The 23,727-nt window shown below is 45.9% G+C and overlaps 1 protein-coding gene across 5 annotated transcripts in view; it reads left to right on the top strand.

Annotated features, from left to right (window-relative positions):
* Window positions 1-23,727, top strand: part of Tmc5 (transmembrane channel like 5) — a 79,849-nt gene that overhangs the window by 15,217 nt on the left and 40,905 nt on the right. For all 5 annotated transcript variants that reach the window (XM_021648783.2, XM_060366964.1, XM_060366962.1 and 2 more), the window contains 3 exons: window positions 14,119-14,931; window positions 18,871-18,998; window positions 20,871-20,960. In XM_021648783.2, the coding sequence (XP_021504458.1) occupies window positions 14,195-14,931; window positions 18,871-18,998; window positions 20,871-20,960 (955 nt within the window). In that variant the 5' untranslated portion in view covers window positions 14,119-14,194. The remainder of the gene's footprint in view (window positions 1-14,118; window positions 14,932-18,870; window positions 18,999-20,870; window positions 20,961-23,727) is intronic.

Raw genomic sequence — 23,727 nt, 5'->3', positions numbered from 1 at the left:
CCCAGGTTTGAGACCCAAGAGACTGCACATGTGCATGCATGATGCCAAAAGAAAATCTTTGATTTAGTTTAGTTCTTGGTGTTGAGGCTGGAACATGCCTTGTGTGAGAGAGACGAGTGCCTCAAGCTACAGCTTTTGGAGGCAAAGCTTTAGGCGCACTGGACTTCTCAGAGTTTGAGGAAGGAGAAGATTCCTGAGTGGAGCAGCAGAAAGAGTGAGCAAAGGTTTAGGAAACTCCACCAACAGGTAGGCAGACACTCTTAACAAAAACAAGGGAAGAGGCACTCGAAACTAGCCAGGGAGGCCCAGGTTCACACTTTGCTGTGTTTGGACAGAGCCGAGCAGTTTGCAGCTTGTGAGCAGCTGAAAACTCAGCTGCTGTGTGTGGATGGCAGGGATGTGGCTGCTTGTTACAAGGATACACTATCCAGTCAGGTTACAGTTCACTGTGGAGGGAGACAGCTTGGGACCATTTCTATGCATGCATGTGTTCAAGGAAAACAAACCATTTATTAAAAAAAAAATATTTATTTTATTACTTACGTATGGGCATGTCTATGTGTGGGTATGTGTCTGTTCTTGTGGGTGTCCCACGAGGCCAGGAGAGTGAGTCAGATCCCCGGAGCTGGGGCTGTAAAGCAGCCGGATGTGGATGGTAGGAACAGAACTTAAGTCCTCTGGAAGAGTAACAAGTGTTCTTAAACACCAAGCCATCTCTCCAGCTCCCCATATGTTAAATTCTATTTAGATTATGCTGAGTGAAAGAAGCCAGTCTCAAAGGGCTTCAGTTTATCCATGAATGGACTTCAGCTTATACAGCATTCTAGGAAAGGGGAAACTGTGTGAGCAGAGAACAGATCACTGGAAGTCTAAGGACAGAAGGAAATTGCTACAGAGAACAGCAACAAAAAGGTTTTGGGTGATGGAGCTGTTCTATGCTAATGCTAAAAATGCTGGGCTACTCAGCTTCCTATTACTGTGACAAATGCTTGGGCTGATCAGTTTACAAAGAGGAAAGGTTTATTTGGAAATTCCAGTTTGGTCACTGAGCCTGTTGCTTTGGGCTTGTGGCCATAATCAAGGCAAGGAGGGCAAAGAGAAGAAGAAAGGGCCGGAGGCCTAATGTCTCCTTTAAGGGCGCCTCCCCACAGCGACCCAAGACCTTTTATTGTGCTCCAGCAACTGCCACCAGCTGGCAAGCAAGCCTTGAACACCCGGCCTTGGGGGGGGGGGAATGATCCCAAACAGCAACTATACATTAAAAACAAAAGTCACTGTATGCTAATGTAAAAATAAAATAATTTCGTTTGAAGCGAATTTTTTCTGTCTGTGGGTGATGCCCATGATCCAATATCCAATTACCGTCTATGCAAAGAAAAGAAAACAAACAAACAAAAAGGCACCTCTCTCACCCCTGCAACAGCTCTCACTTTAAAAGAGAAAAAATAATTTGTTCTAGAGCCAAATGTGAGTGACCGTGTCCTGGGAACACAGACTTAGGTTACCACAAATTCCGTGTTCCAATTTGAAAGCATGTTCATGAAGTTTTATAGCTCTACAGAACCAAGAAAGTCATGAATCGAGGCAAATTTAAACACATTGGTGAGTACATCAGAAAGGCAGTCAGGCCTACGGAAGCTTCCTGTAGGGCTCAGATGCTACCTGACGACAGTCTTGGCTTTCAAGTTGGTGGAAACTAATAGTCTAATAAATTAATAGATGCAGAAGGTCTTTATCTATTAGCCACCGGATGTTAGTTCTGACACAAAAGTGGGTGAGGAATGGCTGTCGGGGTGGGGAGGGAGTGGGGCTATCTGGGTCTGAAACATTCCAATCACTCCAGTTCTAGCCAATCAGTCTTGGCAGACACAGTTTCTTTCTAGGAATCCCACATTACCCTCTTTAGACTTTATGGGGATTCAAAGAGCTACATGCCTTCAGGAGCAGCTCTTCAGAGTTTGGATTTCTGAGAGCTGAACACTGACATTTTCCCAGCCTGGAAGACGGCACCATACGGCCGTCAGGGAAACAGCCAGCATGTACAGTGTCTGCTGTACTGACGAGTGAAAATCCCCTGAAGTTCATGCACTTGTTTCATAGTGTGGCGGTTTGAATAGATGTGGTTTCCATAGACTCATGTGTGTGGACGCTTGGCCCATAGGGAGTGGCACTATTAGGAGGCGTGGCCTTGTTGGAGGAAGTGTGTGACTGTTGGGGTGGGCTTTGAAGTCCATGCTCAAGCTATACTCAGCATGGCACACAGTCTCCTGCTGCTGCCTGCAGGTCAGGATGTAGAGCTCTCGGCTCCTCCAGCATCATGTCTGCCTGCACGCAGCCATGCCTCCCGCCATGATGATAATGGTGTCTGCAGTATGACACACTGCAGCTTTAGGAAGTCGCTGAGCTTGCTGCTTCATTGGGCCTTTGTTGGAAAGAACATCGCGTCATAGTTGAAAGGCTGCTGAAGACTCCTCGGTAGATATGCTATGTAGCTGTTAGAAAGACTTCAACGGAAATGTTTGTGTGTGTCATTGTGTGTAGTATGCGTGTGTGCTTGCTTGTACGGTCACAGATGCGTGGGCACGTGTGTGCAAAAGCCAGAGGTTGGTGAAAGGCACCCTCTGTGTGTGTGTGTGTGTGTGTGTGTGTGTGTGTGTGTGTGTGTACATTACTCAGGCACCATCCACCTTACTGTTTGAGATAGTCTCTCTCAGGCCTGGAGCTTTCCAAGCAGGACAGATTGACTGACTAGTATCCCCAGAAATCCTCTCATCTCTGCTGCTCCGGCAACTATACCGCAAAGCCTGCCACCACACATGGCTTTTAAAGTTGATCCTGGGGATGGAATTCAGGTGCTTGTACTTGTTAAGCTAGGGAGCCATCTCCCAGCCTCTCTGAGCCCCTTAAAGTGCTCTCTGCTGTAACTAGGTGAAAGAGGCAGACACCTCTCTCCCGCCAGCTGTCCTTTCCAGCAGCAGGGGGAGTGTGGAGTGAGGAGTGTGGCCAACCATCCAGGCGGCCATGTGGGCTTCTAACTTCCCCTTTCATTGCTGTGACAATGTTGACTTCAACGGTGATTTATCATGCTTGCTTCGAGGCTTTAAAGTGCGTTTCTGAAACCCAGTAGGTATGCCTGCTTGCTGACTTGATTTCCTTGAAAAGCCTCTGTCACGTGTTTGGAGTCGGATGGAAAGATACCCTGTCAGCTCATTCCCCCTTTCTCTTGGCATTCTTTCCCCAGACACCACGCTCTGAGAGTGGACCGTTCACACAAACAGTTTTTATTTTAAATGACTATGAATCAAGAAAATTCTTGCCTCTTTTCACGTGTTTTCTGTTAAGGCTTTTAAAATTTAATCTTGATCTTTAGTTTTTTAAAAAATACGTATAATTTTTCTAAGTTCTTTGAAAATTTCATGCAATTTGTTTTGATCATGTTTATCCCTCCCCTGGCTCCTTTCAGATTCCCCCTTCACTACCTACCCAATTTTGTGACCTCTTTTTTAGCTTTAAATAAATAAATAAATATATATATATATAATTTTATATACTTAACATATAATATATATGTTGTATATAACATACAATATATAAAGATATACTATATTATATATACACTATATAATATATAAAATATATCTATATTTCCACCTATCAAGTCTAATTTGTGCTGCCCATATATTCTTGGATTGTGGTCTCTTCCACTAGACTGTGATGGACTTACGGGGGCTCCACTCTTTTGTTGTTGTTGTTTTGTTTGTTTGTTTTTGAGACAGGGTTTCTCTGTGTAACAGCCCTGGCTGTCCTGGAACTCTCTTTGTAGACCAGGCTGGCCTCGAATTCACAGCCATTTGCCTGTCTCTGCCACCCCCAAGGGCTGGGATTAAAGGCGTGCACCACCACAGCTGGTCTGGGGTCTCCGCTCTTAAAAACAAAACACTTCTCCCTCTCTCAGCTGCCGTCAATGGCTCCTTGGGTAGGGATGGGACATTGTGCTTGCCTCCCCGTTCCACGTTGGGGTCTGGTCTAGAAATATGTTTTTATATTTGAAAATTTCATACCTGTGTACAATCTATTTTCATCTTTCTTATCCCACTCTCTCCTCAAGCTCCTCCTAGACACTGTGTCCTCTTCTGGACACACACACACACACACACACATATACACATATCCCACTGAATCACTGTGGCCATCAGCTATAGTGTCCACTGTGGTGGTAACTATGGTGGACAGTTGTAGAGTCCACAATTGTGGTCATGGTGATCACTTGGAGTATCCACTTGATGGTCAGCCATAAATGTCACTATGGTGGTGAATGTGGTGGTTAAGTCGTAATGTTCACTGTGACAGTCACTTTTAGTGTTCGCTGAGGTGTTAGTCATAGTGGTCACTGTGGTGGTCAGTTGGAATGTCCACCATGGTGGCCAGCCATAGTGGCCACTGTGCTGCTTCCTGTGTACAGGGCTATGCACTGGAGCATGGACAGTGGTACCAGGGATCATCACATCCTTGAAGAAAACAGCCATCCTTCCAGTAGCCATCAACTGCCTACAGCACCTGTGGCAGGGGTGGGACCTCCTGACCTTCTCCCCTATGCACGCTGAAATAATGACTGGCTTGATCTTGTGTAGTCGGCCGCAGCTGCTGTGAGATCCCGAGTGAACATATTGGCTATGTCACACCCACCAGACGTTGTTTTACCCCAAGGCACCCCGATCTCTGGCTCTTACAGTCTTTCTGTCCCCCACCCCACCCTACGATGTTCCCGGAGCCCTGAGGATGGGGTTGATAGAGGTGTCCCACTTCTTTGATCAGCTGTCAGTCTCTGTTTTAACTGCCATTCACCACAAAAAGATGCCTCCCTGATAATATAAATATAGGTTTTTCAGACAGAGTTTCTCTGTGCAGCCTTGGCTGTCCTGGATTTGCTTTGTAGACCAGGCCGGCCTCGAACTCACAGAGATCCACCTGCCTCTGCCTCCCCGAGTACTAGGTTTACAGGTTTGTGCCACCATACCTGGATGTTTCTTTTTTTTTTTTTTTTTAAATTTTTCATCAATTACACTTTATTCATTCTGCATCCCCCCATAAGCCCCTCCCTCCTCCCCTTCCAATCCCACCCTCCCTCCTCCCTCTGCTTGCATGCCACTCCCCAAGTCCACTAATAGGTGAGGTTCTCCTCTCCTTTCTGATCTTAGTCTGTCAGTTCACATCAAAAGTGGCTGTATTGTCCTCTACTATGGCCTGGTAAGGCTGCTCCCCCCCAGAGGGAGGTGATCAAAGAGCAGGCCAATCAGATTATGTCAGAGGCAGTCCCTCTTCACATTACTATGTAACCCAATTGGACTCTGAACTGCCCTGGGCTACATCTGTGCAGGGGTTCTGGGTTATCTCCATGAATAGTCCTTGGTTGGAGTATGAGTCTCTGGGAAGTTCCCTGTGTTCAAATTTTCTTGTTCTGTTGCTCTCCTTGTATTGAATTTTGGATAAAAATCTTCATATCTTTGCTTCTGCCTGAGCAATCTTAACTGATTTCAAAACTATAGAATTCAAGAAGGAAGAGTGGGGTGTGGCCCGTTTGGTAAAGTGCTGGCCCAGCATACATGACACCCCGGGTTTGATCCCCAGGACCACATGAAGTGGGTGTAGCGGTGGAGTGGTGGAGTGGCACACATCTGAGGTGCCAGCACGAGGAGGCAGGAGGGTCCGGAGTTCAGGGTAATACTGAGCTACCTAGCCAGTTAGGTGCCAACCAGAGATAGGAGACCCTGCTCACACTCAAGCCCTTGAACTCACCTCTAAACGCACTCCTTGCTAGGGGTGTGAGCTGAGAGCAGGGGGACCCTAGGGGCCAGCTCAGGAGGGAAAGCTGCTGCCTCTCAGAAACTGCAATGTTGCATGGGCTAATTCAGGTCTCCTGCCCATCTAAAATGCCTACTTCATCTTTAATGAAAAGGACTCCCACATTCTGCTTTGTCCCATTTCCGCCTCTATTTTTTTCTTTAATTCATTCACTTGGGAAGGTAAGGCCATCTCAGGTTTTGTTTGTTTGTTTGTTTGTTTTGTTTTGAAAGAGGGTTTCCTAGCATAGTTGTCCTCTGAGAGGCTCTACCCAGCAGCAGATAAAAATAGATGCTGAGACTCACAGCCAAACAGGAGGAGCATGGGAAACCTTGTGGAAGAGCGGGGAGAAGGAGAGAAGGACCCGGTGGGCACAGGAGCTCCACAAGAAGACCAGCAGAGCCAACTAACCAGGGCCCAGAGGGCTTGTGGGGCCTGAAGTAACAGCTGAGAACTGTGCATGGACTAGACCTAGGGCTCCTACACATATGTAACTGATGGGAAGCTTGGTCTTAATGTGGGTATTTAGTAAAGGGAGCAGGGACTGTCTCTGACATAGACTCTATTGCCTGCTTTTCAATCACTTTCCCCTTGTAGGGCTGCCTTGCTTCGACTCAGTGAAAGGGGATGCGCTCAGTCCTGATGTGACTTGATATGCAGGGTGGGTTGGTGGTGGGAAGGCTTCTTTTTCTGAGGGGGATGGGAAGGGGGTTGGGGAAAGAGAAAGGGAGGGTGAGAAGGGAGGGGGCTAAAATTGGACGTGAAGTAAATAAATAAAAAAAAATAGTTAGTTGATAAAAGAAAAGAGAAAAAAGTAGAAAGAGTATTTCACTAAGTAGTCCTGGCTGGCCTGGAACCCACTGTATGCACCAGACAGGTCTTCAACTTAGGATCCTCCTGCTTCAGCCTTGGGAGTGACAGGCTTGCCCGGCCCAGCTGGCTATCTCAGCTAATCTCAGTTTAATTCGGCCATTCTCAAAATCGTTGGTGGAGTAGAAGGAGTGGTGATTTGGTCCCTAGAGGTTAGCAGGTAGTGCTTGAGACATTTTGGGGCTGTGACAATGGGGATCAGAGCTTGCTGGCATCTGGTGAGAAAGCCTGTGGATACTGCTGGGCCCCTACTGCATGCAGATCTCCTGCCCACAGCAAAGACTTGCATGACGCACCACATCAGCTATACTGAGACTGAGAAAAGAGGGCTTAACTGCACTTCATGCTGCAATTCTTTTGGGTCTGTGTGCCTGTGCATGTGAGTGCAGGTACCTGCAGAAACCAGAAGAGGGCACTGGATGCCCTAAAGCTGAAGTTACAGGCAGCTGGGAACCTCCTTACTGGACACCAAATTCTGATCTTCTGCAAGAACAGTATGAGCTCTGACCCATGGCCACCTCTCCAGCCGAGTCTTACTGTTTTTGTCTGGTGAGCTGCACAGAAAGTCACTGTACCACATTGTACAGTGGGAAATCTTGAAAGTGAAATGAGTAGGTCACTCACCCGCAGTGGTGGGAAATTGGGAGAGCAACATAGGGAACCTTTGAGCCCCCAATGAGATGGAATATGCTCTATCCAAAAAGCCCCGAGAGCCATAGCTGGCGCTCTTTCTTTGAGACATTTTCACAGCAGGGACAGGAGTTTATCTGGGACACACAGTGATAACTGTGTAGAGGCATGAAGATTGGGGGACAGCCCTGTGACCCAGGAGAAGGAGCAGGGATCAGTACAACAGAACGTAATAACAAAGTGAAATGCAGGCAGCCATTGAGACCAACAAATTCCTAAAGTGTGGGCTTCCTAGCTTTAGTTGCTAGAACTATCAGCAAGGGTGGTTTTTCAAACCTGGCTTTCTTTAAGCTAAAATATAGGTCATGGTGTTTAACATATGTGTAGCATATATAATTTGTGTTATACATAGAATGTGTTTACATGTTTACATACTATTCACAAATATTTCCATGCCGTCATCCCTCAGTATCTCTGCGGTGCTAGTTCTAGGACCCAGCTGACATGGAGATATCCACATCCCTCATATAAAATATCATAGTATTTGCGTAGAAGCTAGGCATATTGTCCTGTATAACCTTCTCTGAATTACTTATAGCACATAGTACAAGGTCAATGCTATATAAGTGTTTTTACAATGTGCTCAGAAAATAACAATGACAAAGAGTCCCTGCGTGCTTAGTGTAAATATGATTTGTCTTTTCAAATACTTTTTTCTTCAGTGAGTGGATACAGTCCACTCCCATCTCCCAGATGCAGAGGGCTGGCTGTTAAGGCTTAACGCTTTTTTCTCCTAGTCTCCAGATGTCAGTGTAGTCTCCTGTTTCTTTTAAGTTCTTGAAAGAAAATAAATAAAGAGGGCATTTGAGCCTGCCTGACACAGTATACACGTGCTGCTTCGTTTCTGTGTCAGAGCGGCCCTTGCCCACCCCGCTTTTCAGAGCGTGCAGCTCTGTCTGCAGTCAGTAAACCTAGGATCTTCAGGGATTAGAGCCAATTATAAATCTTTGTCACCTAGTTCCTGGAAAAAGCCTAGCACTGCAGATGAAGGTAACTATTAGGAATGAATCACACAGCCGGCTGTGGCAAAGCATGCCTTTAATTTCCGCACTAGGGAGGCAGAGGCCGGCTGATCTCTGTAAATTTGAGGACAGCCCAATCTAGAAAGTGAGTTCTAGAGCAGCCAGGACCATTACACAGAGAAACCCTGTCTCAAAAACAAAACAAAAAAGGCAACGCACACTTCAAACGGCAGATTCTTCCTGTTTTCACCATAAAGAAAAAATCGCTATTTAAGAGGATGATATGTTGTTGCTGTCCTGAGTTAATCATTATCCAATGTGCACACAACCCCAGGCATCACACTGTACCCCACAACTATGTAAAATACGATACGTCAATTAACAGAGTAAATTACTTTAAAGGAGCCTGCTCTACAGAAGCCATGACATCAGCAGCTCCCAGTGATGTCTGCAGATCACCATGGCGTAGGGCACAGTTCCTGTAGTTGGGGGCACAGTGGGGAAAGGAAGGGGCAGGGGATCGGGGTATGTTGACAGATTCTCCTTTCTCTTTAGGAAGGGCAGATAAAAAGATGTTTATTTTACGTGTGTGGGTGTTTGTCTTTCTGCATGCGCGTCTGGGTACTATGTACATACCGTGAATTGGATCCCTGGGAACTGGAGTTGAGGTGGGTGAGCCGCCGTGTGCTTGCTGGCAATCCAACCCCGGTCCTCTGCAAGAGCGCCAGCTGCTCTTAGCCACCGAGCCCCTCCTCCAGCACCCTCTTTGGGAAGGATTTTTATTGGCACTTATTTATTGTCCTCAGTGATGGGTTTGGTAAGACTTTTTTTTTTTGCAAATACATCATGTACTTTAACCATAACACTGTCATTTCCTCCTTTCTCTCCTTTTTTAAAATCCCTTTATTGCTCCAGATAGTCTTGCTTCTACTTTCATGCAGTGTGTGTATGTGTGTGCATGGGTGATTTTGTGTATCTATATAAAACCCGAAATCCACAATTGAGAGAAAATGTGATTATCTATCTGTCTGTCTGTCTATCTATCTATCTATCTATCTATCCATCCATCTATCATCTATCTATCGAGAAAGAGTCTCACTACGTAGCTCTGGCTAGCTTGGAAATTGTTGTATAGACCAGGCTAGCCTCAGCTTCACAAAGATCCTCCTGCCTCTGCCTCCTATGTGCTGGGATTATAAATGTGTGCCACTATGCCCGGGTTTATTTTTTTAATTAGTTAACTAATTAGGTATTTTGAGGCAGAGTATCTCTAGATGGCCCTGGCTGTCCTAGAACTCTCTATATAAACCAGGCTGGCCTAGAAACCACAGAGATCTACCTGCCTCTGCCTCCTGAGTGCTGGGATTAAAGGCATGTATACTCAAATATTTTCTTTCTTCATGAAAATACTTTTTAATGTTCATAAGTATTTTGCTTTCATGCATGCATAGACACCAGGTTCATGCTCAGTGCCCACAGAGGCCAGAAGAGGACATCAGATCTCCTGGAACTGGAGTTACAGGTGATTGTGAGCTACCATGTAGGTCCTGGGAACAGAACTGGGTCCTCTGGACTAACAAGTGCTCGTCACCACTGAGGCATCTCTCCAGCCCACTGTTATTTCTTTGAGTCTGACTTCTTTTGCTTAATCTTATGATCTCCAGTTGCACACATTTCTCTATCGTTAGCATAATTTCATTCTTCATCAAAGCTATGTAAAGAAAGCCATTAGCTTCTCCCATCGGTGACCTAGAGGGCATCCTGGTGTCCCTTCAGCTTTAGGCTCCAGAGGTTGTCCGTCCCTGAGTGCTTCTTAGGCGGCTTTGGCAGCTGGCTTCACTCTGTTATCTGATCCCTCTAGAAGGATTCTCATAAATCCTGTTCAGAAACTGATCCTTAGCAGCATGGCTGTCTTGTCAAGCCAAACTGCTTTCTGCTCACCTATAAGGAAAGTCTTGTAACCTATACTGATTTCCTTGTATTCTGGGCTAATAAGAAGCTTAACACAAAATTTAGTTCTAAGCTGGGCAAGGTGGTGCATGCCTATAATCCTAGCACTTAGGAGGTGGGGTCTGGAGGGTCAGGAGTTCAAGGCTAGGCTTGGCTACATATTATCTAGAGGTCAACTAGACTTACAAAACACCAAATCAGTTCTCTCGTATGTCACTATGGCAATTCTAGGAATTGCATAGGACCACTCCTTATCCTGCCACTCCCTGTTTCTTGAATCATATCCTGGTCTAGTCCATAGCTCCTGCCTCTTCTAGAAGTTGCCCAGAGGGCCATTACACATATACATAAACAGTGCTCACTAGGGACTTCGGGAGGCTGCCTGGAGATGGTGTTCGTATGCTCCTGTTGGTATTGGGTGGATGTGCAAACAGACTCAGAGAGGCTAGGGACCTCGCCCCACCACACAGCCCGCACGTGGAAGCTGAAGACCTTTCTACCTGACCCCAAGGGCTGGGGTTCCTAACCACGTTCATCTTAGTATCACATTGACATTAAGTCAGATAATATGGCCTGTCTTCACCTAGATATCGCTTTCATTCATTCAGAATCACTGTGACTTAGACATAAGGAAATGAAAAGTGTCTGGGAATCCAAACCAGGGTTGTATTGCCCCCCCCCCCCCCCGCAGCTGGAAGTATGGGTAATGGCTTCCCGTGTTGGTTTGTTTGTTTGTTTTCTGGTCTTTTTCTTTTTTTCTCTGTTCTTTCCTTTTCTTTTCCTTTCCTTTCTTTTATTTTCTTTCTTTCTTTCTTCCTTCCTTTCTTTTTCCATTTGAGATAGAGTCCTGCTGGATAGCCAGGCTGACCTCGAACTCACAATATAGCCCAGGCTAGCTGAAACTTGTGATTTCCCTGTTTCTGCAACCATAGCAAGCGTCATAGTCCCCACACCTTCAGCCTTCACTTTCGTTTTCAGTTTAGGTGTAATATACTGACAAATGTGTATACTGGTCTTAAGTGTACAGCTTGATGACCATTTACATACACGGATCTAATACTTTGAGGCATCCTCCACCCAAGAAGAGAGGACCATAGCCCAGCACCTTAGGAACACCCTCACGGAAAGTCCTAGTTACCGCTCATCTCTTTCCTTCTCCGTATCCACTATTCTGACGAAAATCAGCATGTGTTGCTAGCCTGATCTTGATTTTTGGTGAATTAATACAGCATATGCTCTGTTGTGTTCAACTCGTTTACCCGCGGGAGTCACCCATGCTGCTTCATAGCGTCTTTGTTATTGGTGTATAGTATTTCATGCTAGTAGCATGTCATAGTTCATTTCCTTAGTCTGCTCTTAAAAGACATCTGAGTTGTTTCCAATTTTGGGGTGCCTTGGTAAGTTTCCGAGACAGTCACATGACTCGTCATCTTTTGATGGACAGGCATATTGTTCTTGGGTTGATCTGCATATATCTGTTCTATTTCTTGAATGTACCAGGTCTCACTTGGCTTGCTGGATAGACCTTGGTTTTACGGAGACCCTGGGAACCTCTAGCATAGACATGGTAATTTTTTTACAAGGAAACAAAGTAACTCCAATCCATGTCAGGAAAAATAATTTGCCGTTAAACACACCGACAAGTCTTCAGAGTCTGTGTAAATGTCCCTACTTGCAAAGGTCACGCTGTAGTCAAGAGTCTGTTTCAATGGCAGACAATTAGCAACCAAACCCTAAATTATGTCAAGAAGGAAGGCAATGATGCCGGCATGAACTGGTTATCTGCCTTCAGGGGTGGTTGTATCCAGGGGCTGCATGCACATCTCCAGCACTCCCCTTTTTATGTATCTCTTGGCCGTGCTCTCTCTCTAGGCATCACTTTTAGGCAAACCTCTTGGTGACTAGTGGAAGCTTCAGGCTTAAACTTCCTGGTTACAATTTCAGCAAAAGAAACAAAACTCCTATCATTGACTCTCAGCAGCTCGACCTGGGTGATAAGCCCTCACCTGGTCACTGTGGCCTGGAAAAAAAAGAGACTCTCAATCGGGTTCACATCCAGCCTACAGAGGCACAGAGTAGCGAAGAGTGCCTCCCAAGGAGACACGTTTCCACAACAGAGAGAAATGGCTGCCAGGAAGGAAGACAAGGGAGGAAAGTTGACTCCCGTAGGGCAGAGCTGCGTGGAATGGAGTCTGAAGGCAGAGCTGAGGGCAGAGCGTTAATATTTTCTTAAGCTTCGGTCATTCAAAGCCTAACCCATGTCATTTACACAGAGATAAAGTGGTCTAGCTTGGCCGAGCTTTAAAAATCTTTACTTCCTTCTTTGAAGGCATCTCTATTTACCTAATCACTCATGCCTGATGTGTTTGCTTTGCCTTCAGTATTTCCCCCTATGGGCTCCGCAACAAACCCTGTTGGCTCTTCTTGTTACCTTTCTCCTCTGTGTGTTGTTTTCTTCTCTACCACACTGACAGCACCCCGGTAGCTCCAGGCTGAGCGTTTAACCTCCTTGGAAGAACAGCACCTTTTCCTCAACAAGTCTAGTCTAGACTCCTCGGAACTAATAGGGTCTATGAGCCCATTCCTGAATCAAACCCAGTCACCTAGGGGATAATGGATGCTGATTAGTCAGACTGGGGTCACCTGATCTTTGTGGTGCTGCTCAGTGCAGTCAGGGTGTCTGTAACACCTGCACTAAATGGGAGTGGGGAGAAGTTCTGCGGGGAAATCAAGGCATGTTGCCAGAGAAGGGAAGCTGCAAGCAGAGCGAATCTCCAGGGCAGCTCAATAAAGCCTTATCACTTGATGGGAGAGCGCTCCCCATCTGAAAAGCTCATGGAGCCCATAAAGTCACATTTTCAGACAGGAAGGGATCCTCACTGGTCTCCTTACCCGAGTCTTCTGTCCCATTTCCATAACAGTTCTCTATTTGTACACGCATGCTGAGTTGTGTTTTTTACCCTAGAAACAGAGCAATCAAAACGTTCACAGTGGTCGGACATGGTCACACACACCTGTAACCCCAGCATGTAGGAGGCTGGGGCAGGAGGATTGTGAGTTTCAGACCAGCTTGGGCTACACAAGGAGACCTTGTTTCAAACAAACAGCTCGAAGACATTCTGGTTCTTTGGTCTGGGGTGCAGCTCAATTGGTAGAGAGCTTGTCCAGTGCGCTTAAAGCCAGCATGGTTTAAACCAGGCATCATGGCACAAGTCTGTAATCCTTGAACTTGGGATCAAGCTCAAGGTCATCCTTTGCTACATAGTGAGCCTCAAGGCCAGCCTGAGCTACACCAGACTGTCCCAAAAAGAATATTTTGTTCTTTCTAATCTTTGCTTCATGCCCCTCCCCCATATGTGCAGCTATGTTATTTAAGATTTGAACTGTGGCTGAAGGCATCAACACATGGATTTGTCCTCTCTGTCTGTGCTGCTACTGTGCTACTGTGGTGGTTTTGCTTGGGTGCGTTGTCCACAACTCAACTCTCCACATGATGTGCTATTGTTCCTGCAGAGATCGCTGTCGGTCTCATGTCACCAAGCAGCAGCTCCTCTCCAGCCCACAGAGAAATGTGGGAATGACTTCAGACCTTCCACAGCATGACCTGGAAGTCGGAGATAATGCTTCCGCTGGCCTGCCATTGAGCATTTTCGTAGCCTCATCATAGGTGTGGGAGGCTGCAAAACGCAAACACTGTTCTCGGTCCCTGAATACCTAGTTATCAGACATTGGTAGAAAGCAAGTAATTTATGCAAGCAAGGAAGAAAAACATAACTGACTTTTCCCTTCCCTTTTAATTTTTCAGGTTAATAAGAAGGTCCCCCGAGTGGCTACAGATGCGGCAGTGCTTTAACACAGCTGGCTGAAAACTCCCCAGCATCATGTCTTCCTTCCACAGGAACAGCAGCTACGAGGGGTGTGCTGACTACCCTGGCTATTCGGGGTCTTGGAACCACGAACAGAGCTATTTGAAACCTCAGGATTATCTAGACTTCCCAGCTTCTCTGGACAATCCGGGCTTCCACCACCCCAGGAACAACCCATATTCTCCAGGCTCTAGAACAAATCCAGACCACTCCAGCTCCCTAGCTGAACCAGATTACTCCAGATCCCCAAGTGACACAGAGTATCACAGCACCAGGAGCCATCCGTACTCGGCACATCCCATACCAAAGCCAGACTATGACGAGTCTTTCCCTGAGCCAGACTATAATGACTTCCAGAGAGAATCACACGGCACAGACTTATCCAAGGGACCTGACTACGCTGGCCCTCACCGCCATCCTAGTCTCGCCAGAGTCAGAAGCAGCACGAACTATACAGGTTCCAGAACTAATCTAGGTTATTTGGGAACCCTGGAAGAACCAGACTACCCTGGGGCCCAGGGCCACTCCGACCATCCGGACCCCAGATCCCATTCCAACCAGCCTGGCTCCAGAAGAGATGTAGGTTACAATGGGTCCAGAATCAATGCCTACCTAGATACCTTGGAGGACCCTGATTACCCAGGTGCTGAGAATCAACGAAACGCTCCCCACTTTTATGGAAATCCAGACTATCCTGGTGCTGAGGAAGGTCATGGTTATGGCTCTTCCCAGCCCCTGGGAGCCATCAGGAGGTAAGTCCAAGAATATCCCTCCAATGGGGGTACTCTCACCAAGCCAAGAGAGTTGGTCCAGTGGTTTCAATTAGGAACGTGTATTGGTTACCTTTGTGTCAGTGTGTCCAAAATGCCCAATGGGGGGTGGGGTTCAGGACGAGGTATTTGTTTCAGCTCGCAGAGTTCAAGCCCATGGTGTCTTGGTCCCATGCTCATGGCTAAAACATCATGGCCACAGGAATGTGTGGCAGAGGAGAGCTGTTCATGTCCTGGTGGGCGGGTAGCAAAGAGAGTGAGACCAGGTAGATGGTCAGAGGTGCAGGGACCAGAGCCCATCCTCAGTGACCCACTTCCTCCAGCCAGATCTCTTCTCCCAAAGTTTCCAGAAACCCCCTAAAATACTCACACCGGCTGAAGATCAAGATCAAGCACTCAGTTCGCCAGTCTGTGTGGGATAAAGGATTTTAGCTTCTTTCTTTCTTTCTTTCTTTCTTTCTTTCTTTCTTTCTTTCTTTCTTTCCCTCTTTCTTTCTCTCTTTCTCTCTTTCTTTCCTTTCTTTCTTGAGACAGGTTTTCTCAGTGTAGCCTTGGCTGTCCAGGACTCACTTTGTAGAGCAGGCTACCTCAAACTCCCAGAGATCTGCCTGCCTTTGCCTCTCTGAGCACACTTCTGCTATTTTTGGTCACCCCTATCAGGTACTACTTCAGACCTTGACAGTACTGGCTGGGTGCCTTAGCTGGGCCAAATCTGATTTTCCTGGGTTAACTTTTCCAGAGGTCATGTCAACAACAATACTTATTTCTTCTGTTTTTTTTGTTTGTTTGTTGTTGTCATTAATGTATGCATTTAATCATGTGGAGTTTTAACTGATATAGGTCTTATTTTATATGTACCATTTCAAATATAATATTTATAAATTTGAGCATTTTTTTTAAATAGCTATCTTAGAAGTGGTAATATATTCCCATAATCTGGGCACTTGGGAGACTGAGGCAGGAGGATTGTGACATTAAGGCTGTGTTACATAGTGAGACCTTTTCTCAAAAGAAAAAAAAAAAAAGACAGAGGGAGGATGAAAAGAAAGGAAGGAGAAGGGGAGGGAAAGGAAGAAGAAAGAAAGTGCAAGTGGCTTGCATTTATCTTAAGGAACAAGGACACAGGACTTGGTATGCAGCCATCAGACAAATGTCTTTAGGACCTAAATAGTGGACCCACAGGACCAGGCCACCTCTGACTGTCTGAGTCACCCTTCCAAGAGCTATCCTTGGAGTGGCCATCCTATCAGTCTCTTCTTTTCATCTCCTGTGGGTCCTCCCAGCCTGGGATGGAGGCTATGGTCCTTCACTTACAGACTGGGAGAATGAAGCCACACAGTGTCAACACAAGCGCACGGTGCCAGCCCCAGACCAGCTGGCTTTGCTCCTGTCCCCTCTACCTCAGACAAGTGCTCCTAGTCAGTGGACTTCTGCTGCTTGTTAGAATTTCTCTGTTACCTGGAGTCCTTTAAAAATAGTATAACTAGGGATAGAGAGATGGCTCAGCAGTTAAGAGCACTTACTGCTCATTCTTCCAAAGGATGCCAGTTTGGTTCCCAGCACCCACAGGGTGGCTCACAACTACCTAAACTTTCTGGCACACACACACATATATATACATATTCACAAATACATAAAATAAGTAATAACATGTGTAATTATGGTAAGCAATAATATGTATAATTATTATACACACAAACATATATATATATATATATATATATATATATATATATATATAAAACTTAGCTGAGTGTGGTGGCACACATCTTAATCCCAGTGCTCAGGAGGCAGAGGCAGGCAAATTTTGTGAGTTTGAGGCTTGGTACATATAATGAGTTCCAGGCCAGCCAGGGCTCCGTGGTCAGACCCTGCCTCAATGATAACAGTAGTAATAATGGTGATAATAATATAACTTGGGAAGCAGAAGCAGAAGAATCTAGGCAAGCTCAAGCCAGCCTGAGCTACATACTGGGACTTTATCTCAAAAAAATATATATATATATAATAATAACAACAATAATACAAAAATGAAACAGATCTTGGTCCAAGCTTTTGATTCAGTTGTCTAGGATGAGGGCTTATGTATTGACTCATATACATCATTGCTACAGTTTAAATGTTCTTTTTCTGTGTGTGTGTGTACCTGTGCTTGTGCATGTAGGACTTTGGGTGTCTTCCAATGGTCTCTCACTGAACCCGAAGCTCACTGTTTTGGCGAGGTTGGGGCTAATGAGCTCCAGGGATCCACCTATCTCTGCCCTCCAGTGCTGGGGTCATAATTCCCAGCTTTCCTGTGAATGCTGGAGATTCAAACTCCCTCAGCTCCTCATGCTTGCATGCACATGCCCCTGCCCTCTGAGCATCTCCTCAGCCCTAGGTTACTTGATTTTTACAGCATTTGCTCCTACCGTCAGTGCTCTCTGGCTCTGTGTTTCTGCTGCTCCCTGTCTCTGCAGTGCGCTCTCTTGATGGCTCCAGAGCTGTCCTCCCAGCTCCTTCTGAGATATGTCTTCTCCATGTAGCCTTTCAGCCTGAGTAGCCCCCATCCTTCCTCTGAACAACTCAGGTCTGCCTTTACTGACTAGTTTCTACTTGTAACTGCTCATAGCTGGATTTAAAAATAGGCTGTGAGGGGAAGGTCCTTTGGGGTAAGTACCACATGTCTTCCTCCTTGTACTCTTGGTGCCTTCCTCACTCCTAACACAAGGCTGGCCTTTGGTCACCTTCAAAATGTTGGCGTACTTTGAAAAAAACTCTTTTATTTACATTCTTTTATGTCTCTTTCTTCCTACTCCAACCCATTTCCTTCCAACTTCCCAGGTAGAAGAGAGAAAAGGTTAGTGGGAGATGGGGGGCAGTTCTCTTAGCTGCTTCCTGCTGATTATGGTTGTTAGGTTCCTTGGAGCCAGTCCAATCTTCCTTTCAGGAGATCTCCAACTTCCTGTCTCATTGCATCAACAGCAACCTGGAACTGCAGGGGGGAAGCAGCAGCAGCTTTGTTCTTTCTCAGGGCTCCTCCACACTTTCTGGTCTGTGGCATTTATTTTCTCTCCAGTGTCCTCAGATTTAACCTATCTTCATCTGGCAAAGCGCTCCTCTCAGAGCCCACATGAGGCAAATAGTCTGCTGTTGTGGACTATCTGAACCTGTCCCACATCCCACACCTGGGATTAAAAGAAAAACGTGTCTCTAGCCAGCATCGTAAGACAGACGACTGGATGGATTGTGAATGGATGGACGGATGGGTAGATTATGTATAATGTGAATGAATATTTCATATGTGAATGAAAAGGGTGACTGACTGATGGATGGACAAATAGATGAATGAGTGGATTGTCACCCTTATATTGCCGGACAGAATGGGATCGTGTTAGTGAGACCTTCTGTCACTGTGACAAACAAACAAAAGCAACAACAACAACAACAAAAATTGACATAAACAAATTAAACGAGAAAACATATATTTTGTCTCATGGTTTCAAAAGTTTCAGCCCAACATGGAGCAGAGAATGTGAAGTAGAGCATTTCACATCACAGTGGCCAAGAGCAGAGAGACGGGAGAGGAAAAGAGAGGGGAGGAGGGGAAGAGCAAAGGGATAGAGGGAAGGAGGGAGGTATGGAGAGAAAGAGTAAAGAGAGAATATGCATTCAGGTTTATTTCTCGTGGTTCCTTTTGGATTCCATTTGCCCCAACCCTTTATGGGCATTGCTACCCTCATTCAGGGAGGGTCTTCCCCTTAGATAATCCTCTCTGGAAATGATCCTCATAGACACCCCCAGAGGTGTCCTTTACGAATTTCTCAGGCCTTCTCAATCCAATCCAGGTGACAATAAGATGGACCACCATACACAGCCATCCTTTGGGGACTTAAAGGCGCTCAGCCAAACAACTTTAGTGTGATCCCTATTTCCTTGCAGGAGTAATGGCCCCTTTGGCACACGAGGGAGAGAAAATGAAGACTACCCCGAAAGCATTGAAATGGCATCCATGGAAATGGCAGGTCCACAAGACCACTCTCCGCCAGGTGATCCTAGAAATGGCTACAGTAAGTGTGTTTTGAGATGGCATTAGTGTCCCAGGAAGAAAGCAAAAGGCGGTGATTAAAGGCATGTGGCAGCTGCATCTGCTCCTCCTCCCCTCAGAGGTCCTTCTCACCCACAGAGAACTTGGTGCCTAGGAAACCAGGTGTCATCCCTGAGGATCAAAGAGGGAAAGGGGAGGGGAGGGACGGGGAGAGGGCAAAGACAGAAGGGAAGGAAGGAGGAGAAAAAAAAGAGGAAAAGGGAAGGAAAGGGAAATGGAGATGGATCAGCTGAGAACAGCACAGGGTGTGAGCAGAGGCCCCAGGCAGAATTGATGAGTGGGGGTGGGGTAGGGGTGGGAGGTGGGGGATGGGGGTGCTAGGAATGGCTTTGAAGGACGGGATCTATCTGTCTGGTTAGCCTGTGTTAAGAGTCAGTTGCGTTTTCACATGTCTTAACAGATTGCTCCACTAGCAGCCCCCGAGTAAAAGTCAGGTTGCCATCCCTGTGTTACATTTGATGATATTTTATCACTTTTTATTTTATGACAGCGAAGCTCAGAGATGTTAAGTAACGTGCCTGGGGCGAACGGCTGGGGATTACTCCCAAGCAAGAAGTTCTAGAACCTTAGGCACGTCCCCTTCAAAAGTGGCTGCAATCTGTGTTGTTTGCCTTTCGTCTTTAGCACGGATTACGTAGGCATATGGGAATGTGACACTGTCTCTGAGATGCAGGGAGTGGACTCTGTCCCGAGGAAAACCAGGCCATACTTAGTCCACACACTGTCACAAAACACCACCACTTCAAGGAACCTTTGTGCTCACCTGTGCGAACGGTTTCTGCGTGACCTGTAACTTATTAACAAGTGCTGGCCATTATACAGTGAGATAAAAAGTTAAAACCTAAGTACATAAACTCAATTTTATGCCTTTAAAGCGCAGTTTTGTAGAATGTTTTTCAGCTACGTAAGCCTGATTCTGTGCCGAATCACAAGTATTAGTTTTATTTTTAAAAAACTGAGATTTTATTTTATTTTTATTTCATGTATATGGGTGTTTTGCCTGTGTATATGGCTGTGCACCACATAATGTGCAGTGCCCTCAGAGGCGAAGGGGGCGCCAGATCCCCTAGACATTTAGTTATAGGTGGTTGTGAGTGGCTGCATGCATGCATGCTGGGAAACAAACCTGGATCATCTGGAGAACAGCCAGTGCTCTTAAGCACTGAGCCATCTCTCCAGCCCCTCTCCAGTTTTGATTGTATGATTTTTTTTTTATTTTTATCCTATTTTCGACCCAAGTTCTTAATCTTGGATTTTGTAGGACCTCAAAGGCAAAGTCCTCGAGTGGGTGACCCTTCCTAGGCGCTGTGAGCACATTCAGCCATCATGTGTCCCTCAGCGTCTAGTGTGGAAGAAGGCCTGATTGGCCATGTTGCTGTAGATATAAGGTCACTGTGTAATTCACATGCTGATTTCTGTAAACCCCCACCCCCCCAATATTTGGTTGCAATCCTTGCTCTGAGGCTATCCTGTCTCAATGTTGCATAAACACTGCTCCCCATTGGTTTCCCTTTATGCAAATAAAACAGCTTACAGCCAATCGCTGAGCAGGGGAAAGAATAGGGGTGGGCTTTCTGCCAGCCAGGGGAAGAAGAGTTAAAGGAAGAAGTAGGAGACACTGGAGCGACAGCTCAGCAGAGAAAGCCACAAAGTGCAAGTGTCTCTGGGATGTATGCCGGGAGGAAGACAGATTAGCTTAAAGGGTTAAGAATAGAATAATAACTGCTCAGTTATTGTGCTGTGACGCTTGTTAAAATAACATGATAGCGTTTCAGTTATCTTATAGACACAATGTTATAAAAGTAACTTTAACATGTTCCCCTCCTCGATGCAGTGAACACTGCATATATGGAAGGAAGTAGTCCTGTCTGTGCAGTCAGAAACCTGCTGCTGTGTGAGCGTGACTGGCACACATCACCCCAAGGTGAGTCTTCATGGATCATCACTAAAAAGGCCACCCCGGGGCAGGACTGGTCTCAAGGCAACTCAGCTACGGGAAATGGCATTTCATGGAGGCCCTTGGACTTCTAATGGATGTAGTAACGCTTCATTTGCCGTAAGGGGCTCTCCTTGCCTCCATCCATCAATCTATCCCTCCCCATCTTCTTTCCCTCTTCTGCTGTGTGGATTGAACCTGGCTCTTGTGAGTAGTTCAACAAAGTGTGTGCAAGCACATGCTTTACCCTTGAACCTCAGCAATTAGAGTGTCCTTTTAGACAATGCAGGTTCCCTTGTCTAAGAATCAAGGTATCCTCACTAGGAATCTTCTGGCTGTGGGCTGAGGAGATGATGCCCCAGTGGGTAAAATGCCTGGTGTGCAGCATGAAGACTTGAGTTTGAATCCCAAGAACTCATAATAAAACGCCAGGTATAAAGTCAAGTGCCTGGAACTAAGCGCTGGTGTAAAGAGACAGGGGGATCCTGGGAATTAACCAGGTAGCCAGTCTAGCCAAAATGGCAACTTTCAGGTTCTGCTAAGAGACAATAAAAATAAGATGGAGAACAACAGAGGAGATATACATCCTGGCATCAAACCTGGCCTCCACATGTGCCCGTTTGTGTGGATGAGTCTTCCCATGCACACACTGGGTATGTACATATATATACATAAAACACACTAAAAAATCTTGTGGTTATAATGGAAACCCAGTTTATTAGCAAGAAATATATTAGTTTACGGGAGAAAGGCGTAGGAAAACTTAAGAACTTAAGACAGTCATGATAGCTTTCACTTCCTCATCTTGTGCCTGACACATAATATAGATAGGTTAGAGATCTTTGCTGGTCAGTTTGTTGAGTACAGAAACCATGGCCTTAGAGCCCGAAGCCAGGGCTGAGTGCCATTGGACTTATTACTCATCCATCTCTCACCTCTGCTTGGCTCAGCTTCTCTTTAAACTTGACCTTCATAGACATCAAGGTCAGACTATCAGACCCACAGATGCCCCTCAGCATAGTTATCCTTTAGAAGGATTTTTTTTCCTCCCTGGCTGCCCAATGCTACAAGGAACACATGCCCACACTTGAACCAATCATATCATTATAGGTGACAAGATAGGAGCACCTGTCTCAAGGCTAATGTCTGGGGACAAAGTCCAGAAACAAACTGTGAAGTAATCAAGCAGCTTGCAGAATGTGGCTGAAAGTACAGAGAACAGTGAAGGACAGAGGATTTGTTTTCTTTTTTCTTATTTGTGTGTGGTGTGATTGTATGTGTGAGTGTGTGTGTGTGTGTCACAGTGCACATACGGAAATCAGAGACCTAACTTGGGGAGTTGGTTCTTTCCTTCTAGTATGTTTGTGCTGGGGACTGAACTCAGGTCGTCAGGCTTGGCCAAAAACCACGTCAACAGCTGAGGCATCTCCCTTTCCTCACACAAGGGAGCTTTTGGCGTTCCTAGATCCTATCTCTGCCTCCAAAGCTGTGGAATTACAGGAGGCAAGCGGGCTCGGCATTTACGTGAATACTGGGATTTTAACTCATGTCCTCAGGCTTACCTGAAAACATTCATTGAACAATGTCTTCCAAAAGACTGAAGGCTTGGAAATATTAGGAGACTGAACACCCGCAGGTATGGCAAGGAAGGTTTTAATTAGAGTCAGAAATCAATAAACCTCATGGAAGCTGTTAGAGAGACACCAGGGAGCGCCATCACAAAGACAAGCCTGTTTATAAAGAGCAACAAACACATGGGTTCTTCCATCATAATTCAAATTGAGGGACACCGCAACATAAAGTTATTTTTCTCTGCTGTTTTTCCACATCTTATGAGCAGCCTTCAGACTCATCCTTCCAGAGCCTTCCCAAGCTGGAGTGTAACTTTTACAAGAGGTAGACACCTCAGCCTGGCAGGATGTTATCAGTGGAGCAGAGACTGGCTTTAACCACCGGGGTAGCACAGTGCCATGGCCATCATAATGCTGCTCTGTCCAGTCAGCCTGAGATTTGACTAAGAGGACCCCAGAGACAGAGTTGTGAAGAACTAGAAGACACAGCTTTTTTTCTCCCTGTTTTCTGACTTTCAAAGCACACATCAATTGATTGATAATGTGTCACGCTTATGGATTCTGCTAATGCCCCTGACACAGAGAAGGCACCAGGAAATACTTGCTACTTTATGAATGAGTGATGAATGAAGACCCATTAGCACCTTGTCCAGGAGGGGACAGAGGTGAAGTATTCAAGTGCTCTGTCTTTGGGTTCAGACCACCATGGCTGAAGCTTTAGCTCCACTTCTCTCTGACACCTTAGCCTCAGGCTTTTACTAAGCTACAAAATGGGGTAATTGTGAAAACCTGAGCAGCATACTCTAAAGCAGTGGTCCTCCACCTTGGGGTCCAGTGACCATTTCACAGGGGTCATTTAAGACCATTAGAAGACACAGATATTTATGTCATGATCTGTAACAATAGCAAAATTACAGTTTATGATGTAGCAACAAAAATAATTTTATGTTTGGGGGTTACCACAACATGAGGGACTGTGTTAAAGAGTCACATCGTTAGGAGGGTTGAGAACCTCTGCTCTAAAGTACCTTTAAAGCATCTGCCTTGGTAAAGGCAGGTTTGGTAATGCTAATGACCACGTGGGGAGGGGATATGGAGTCCTTGTCCAATCCTGACATTTAATAGTGATTAGTGGACCGAGTATGTCCATTCATCTCTCTGCCCTCAGTTTAACCCACTGGAAA

This window comes from Meriones unguiculatus, chromosome 14 (genome assembly GCF_030254825.1).
Source record: "Meriones unguiculatus strain TT.TT164.6M chromosome 14, Bangor_MerUng_6.1, whole genome shotgun sequence".
Taxonomy (NCBI): Eukaryota; Metazoa; Chordata; class Mammalia; order Rodentia; family Muridae; genus Meriones; species Meriones unguiculatus.
Note: the sequence above shows the minus strand (reverse complement) of the source record. Positions and strands in the feature narration are given on the sequence as shown.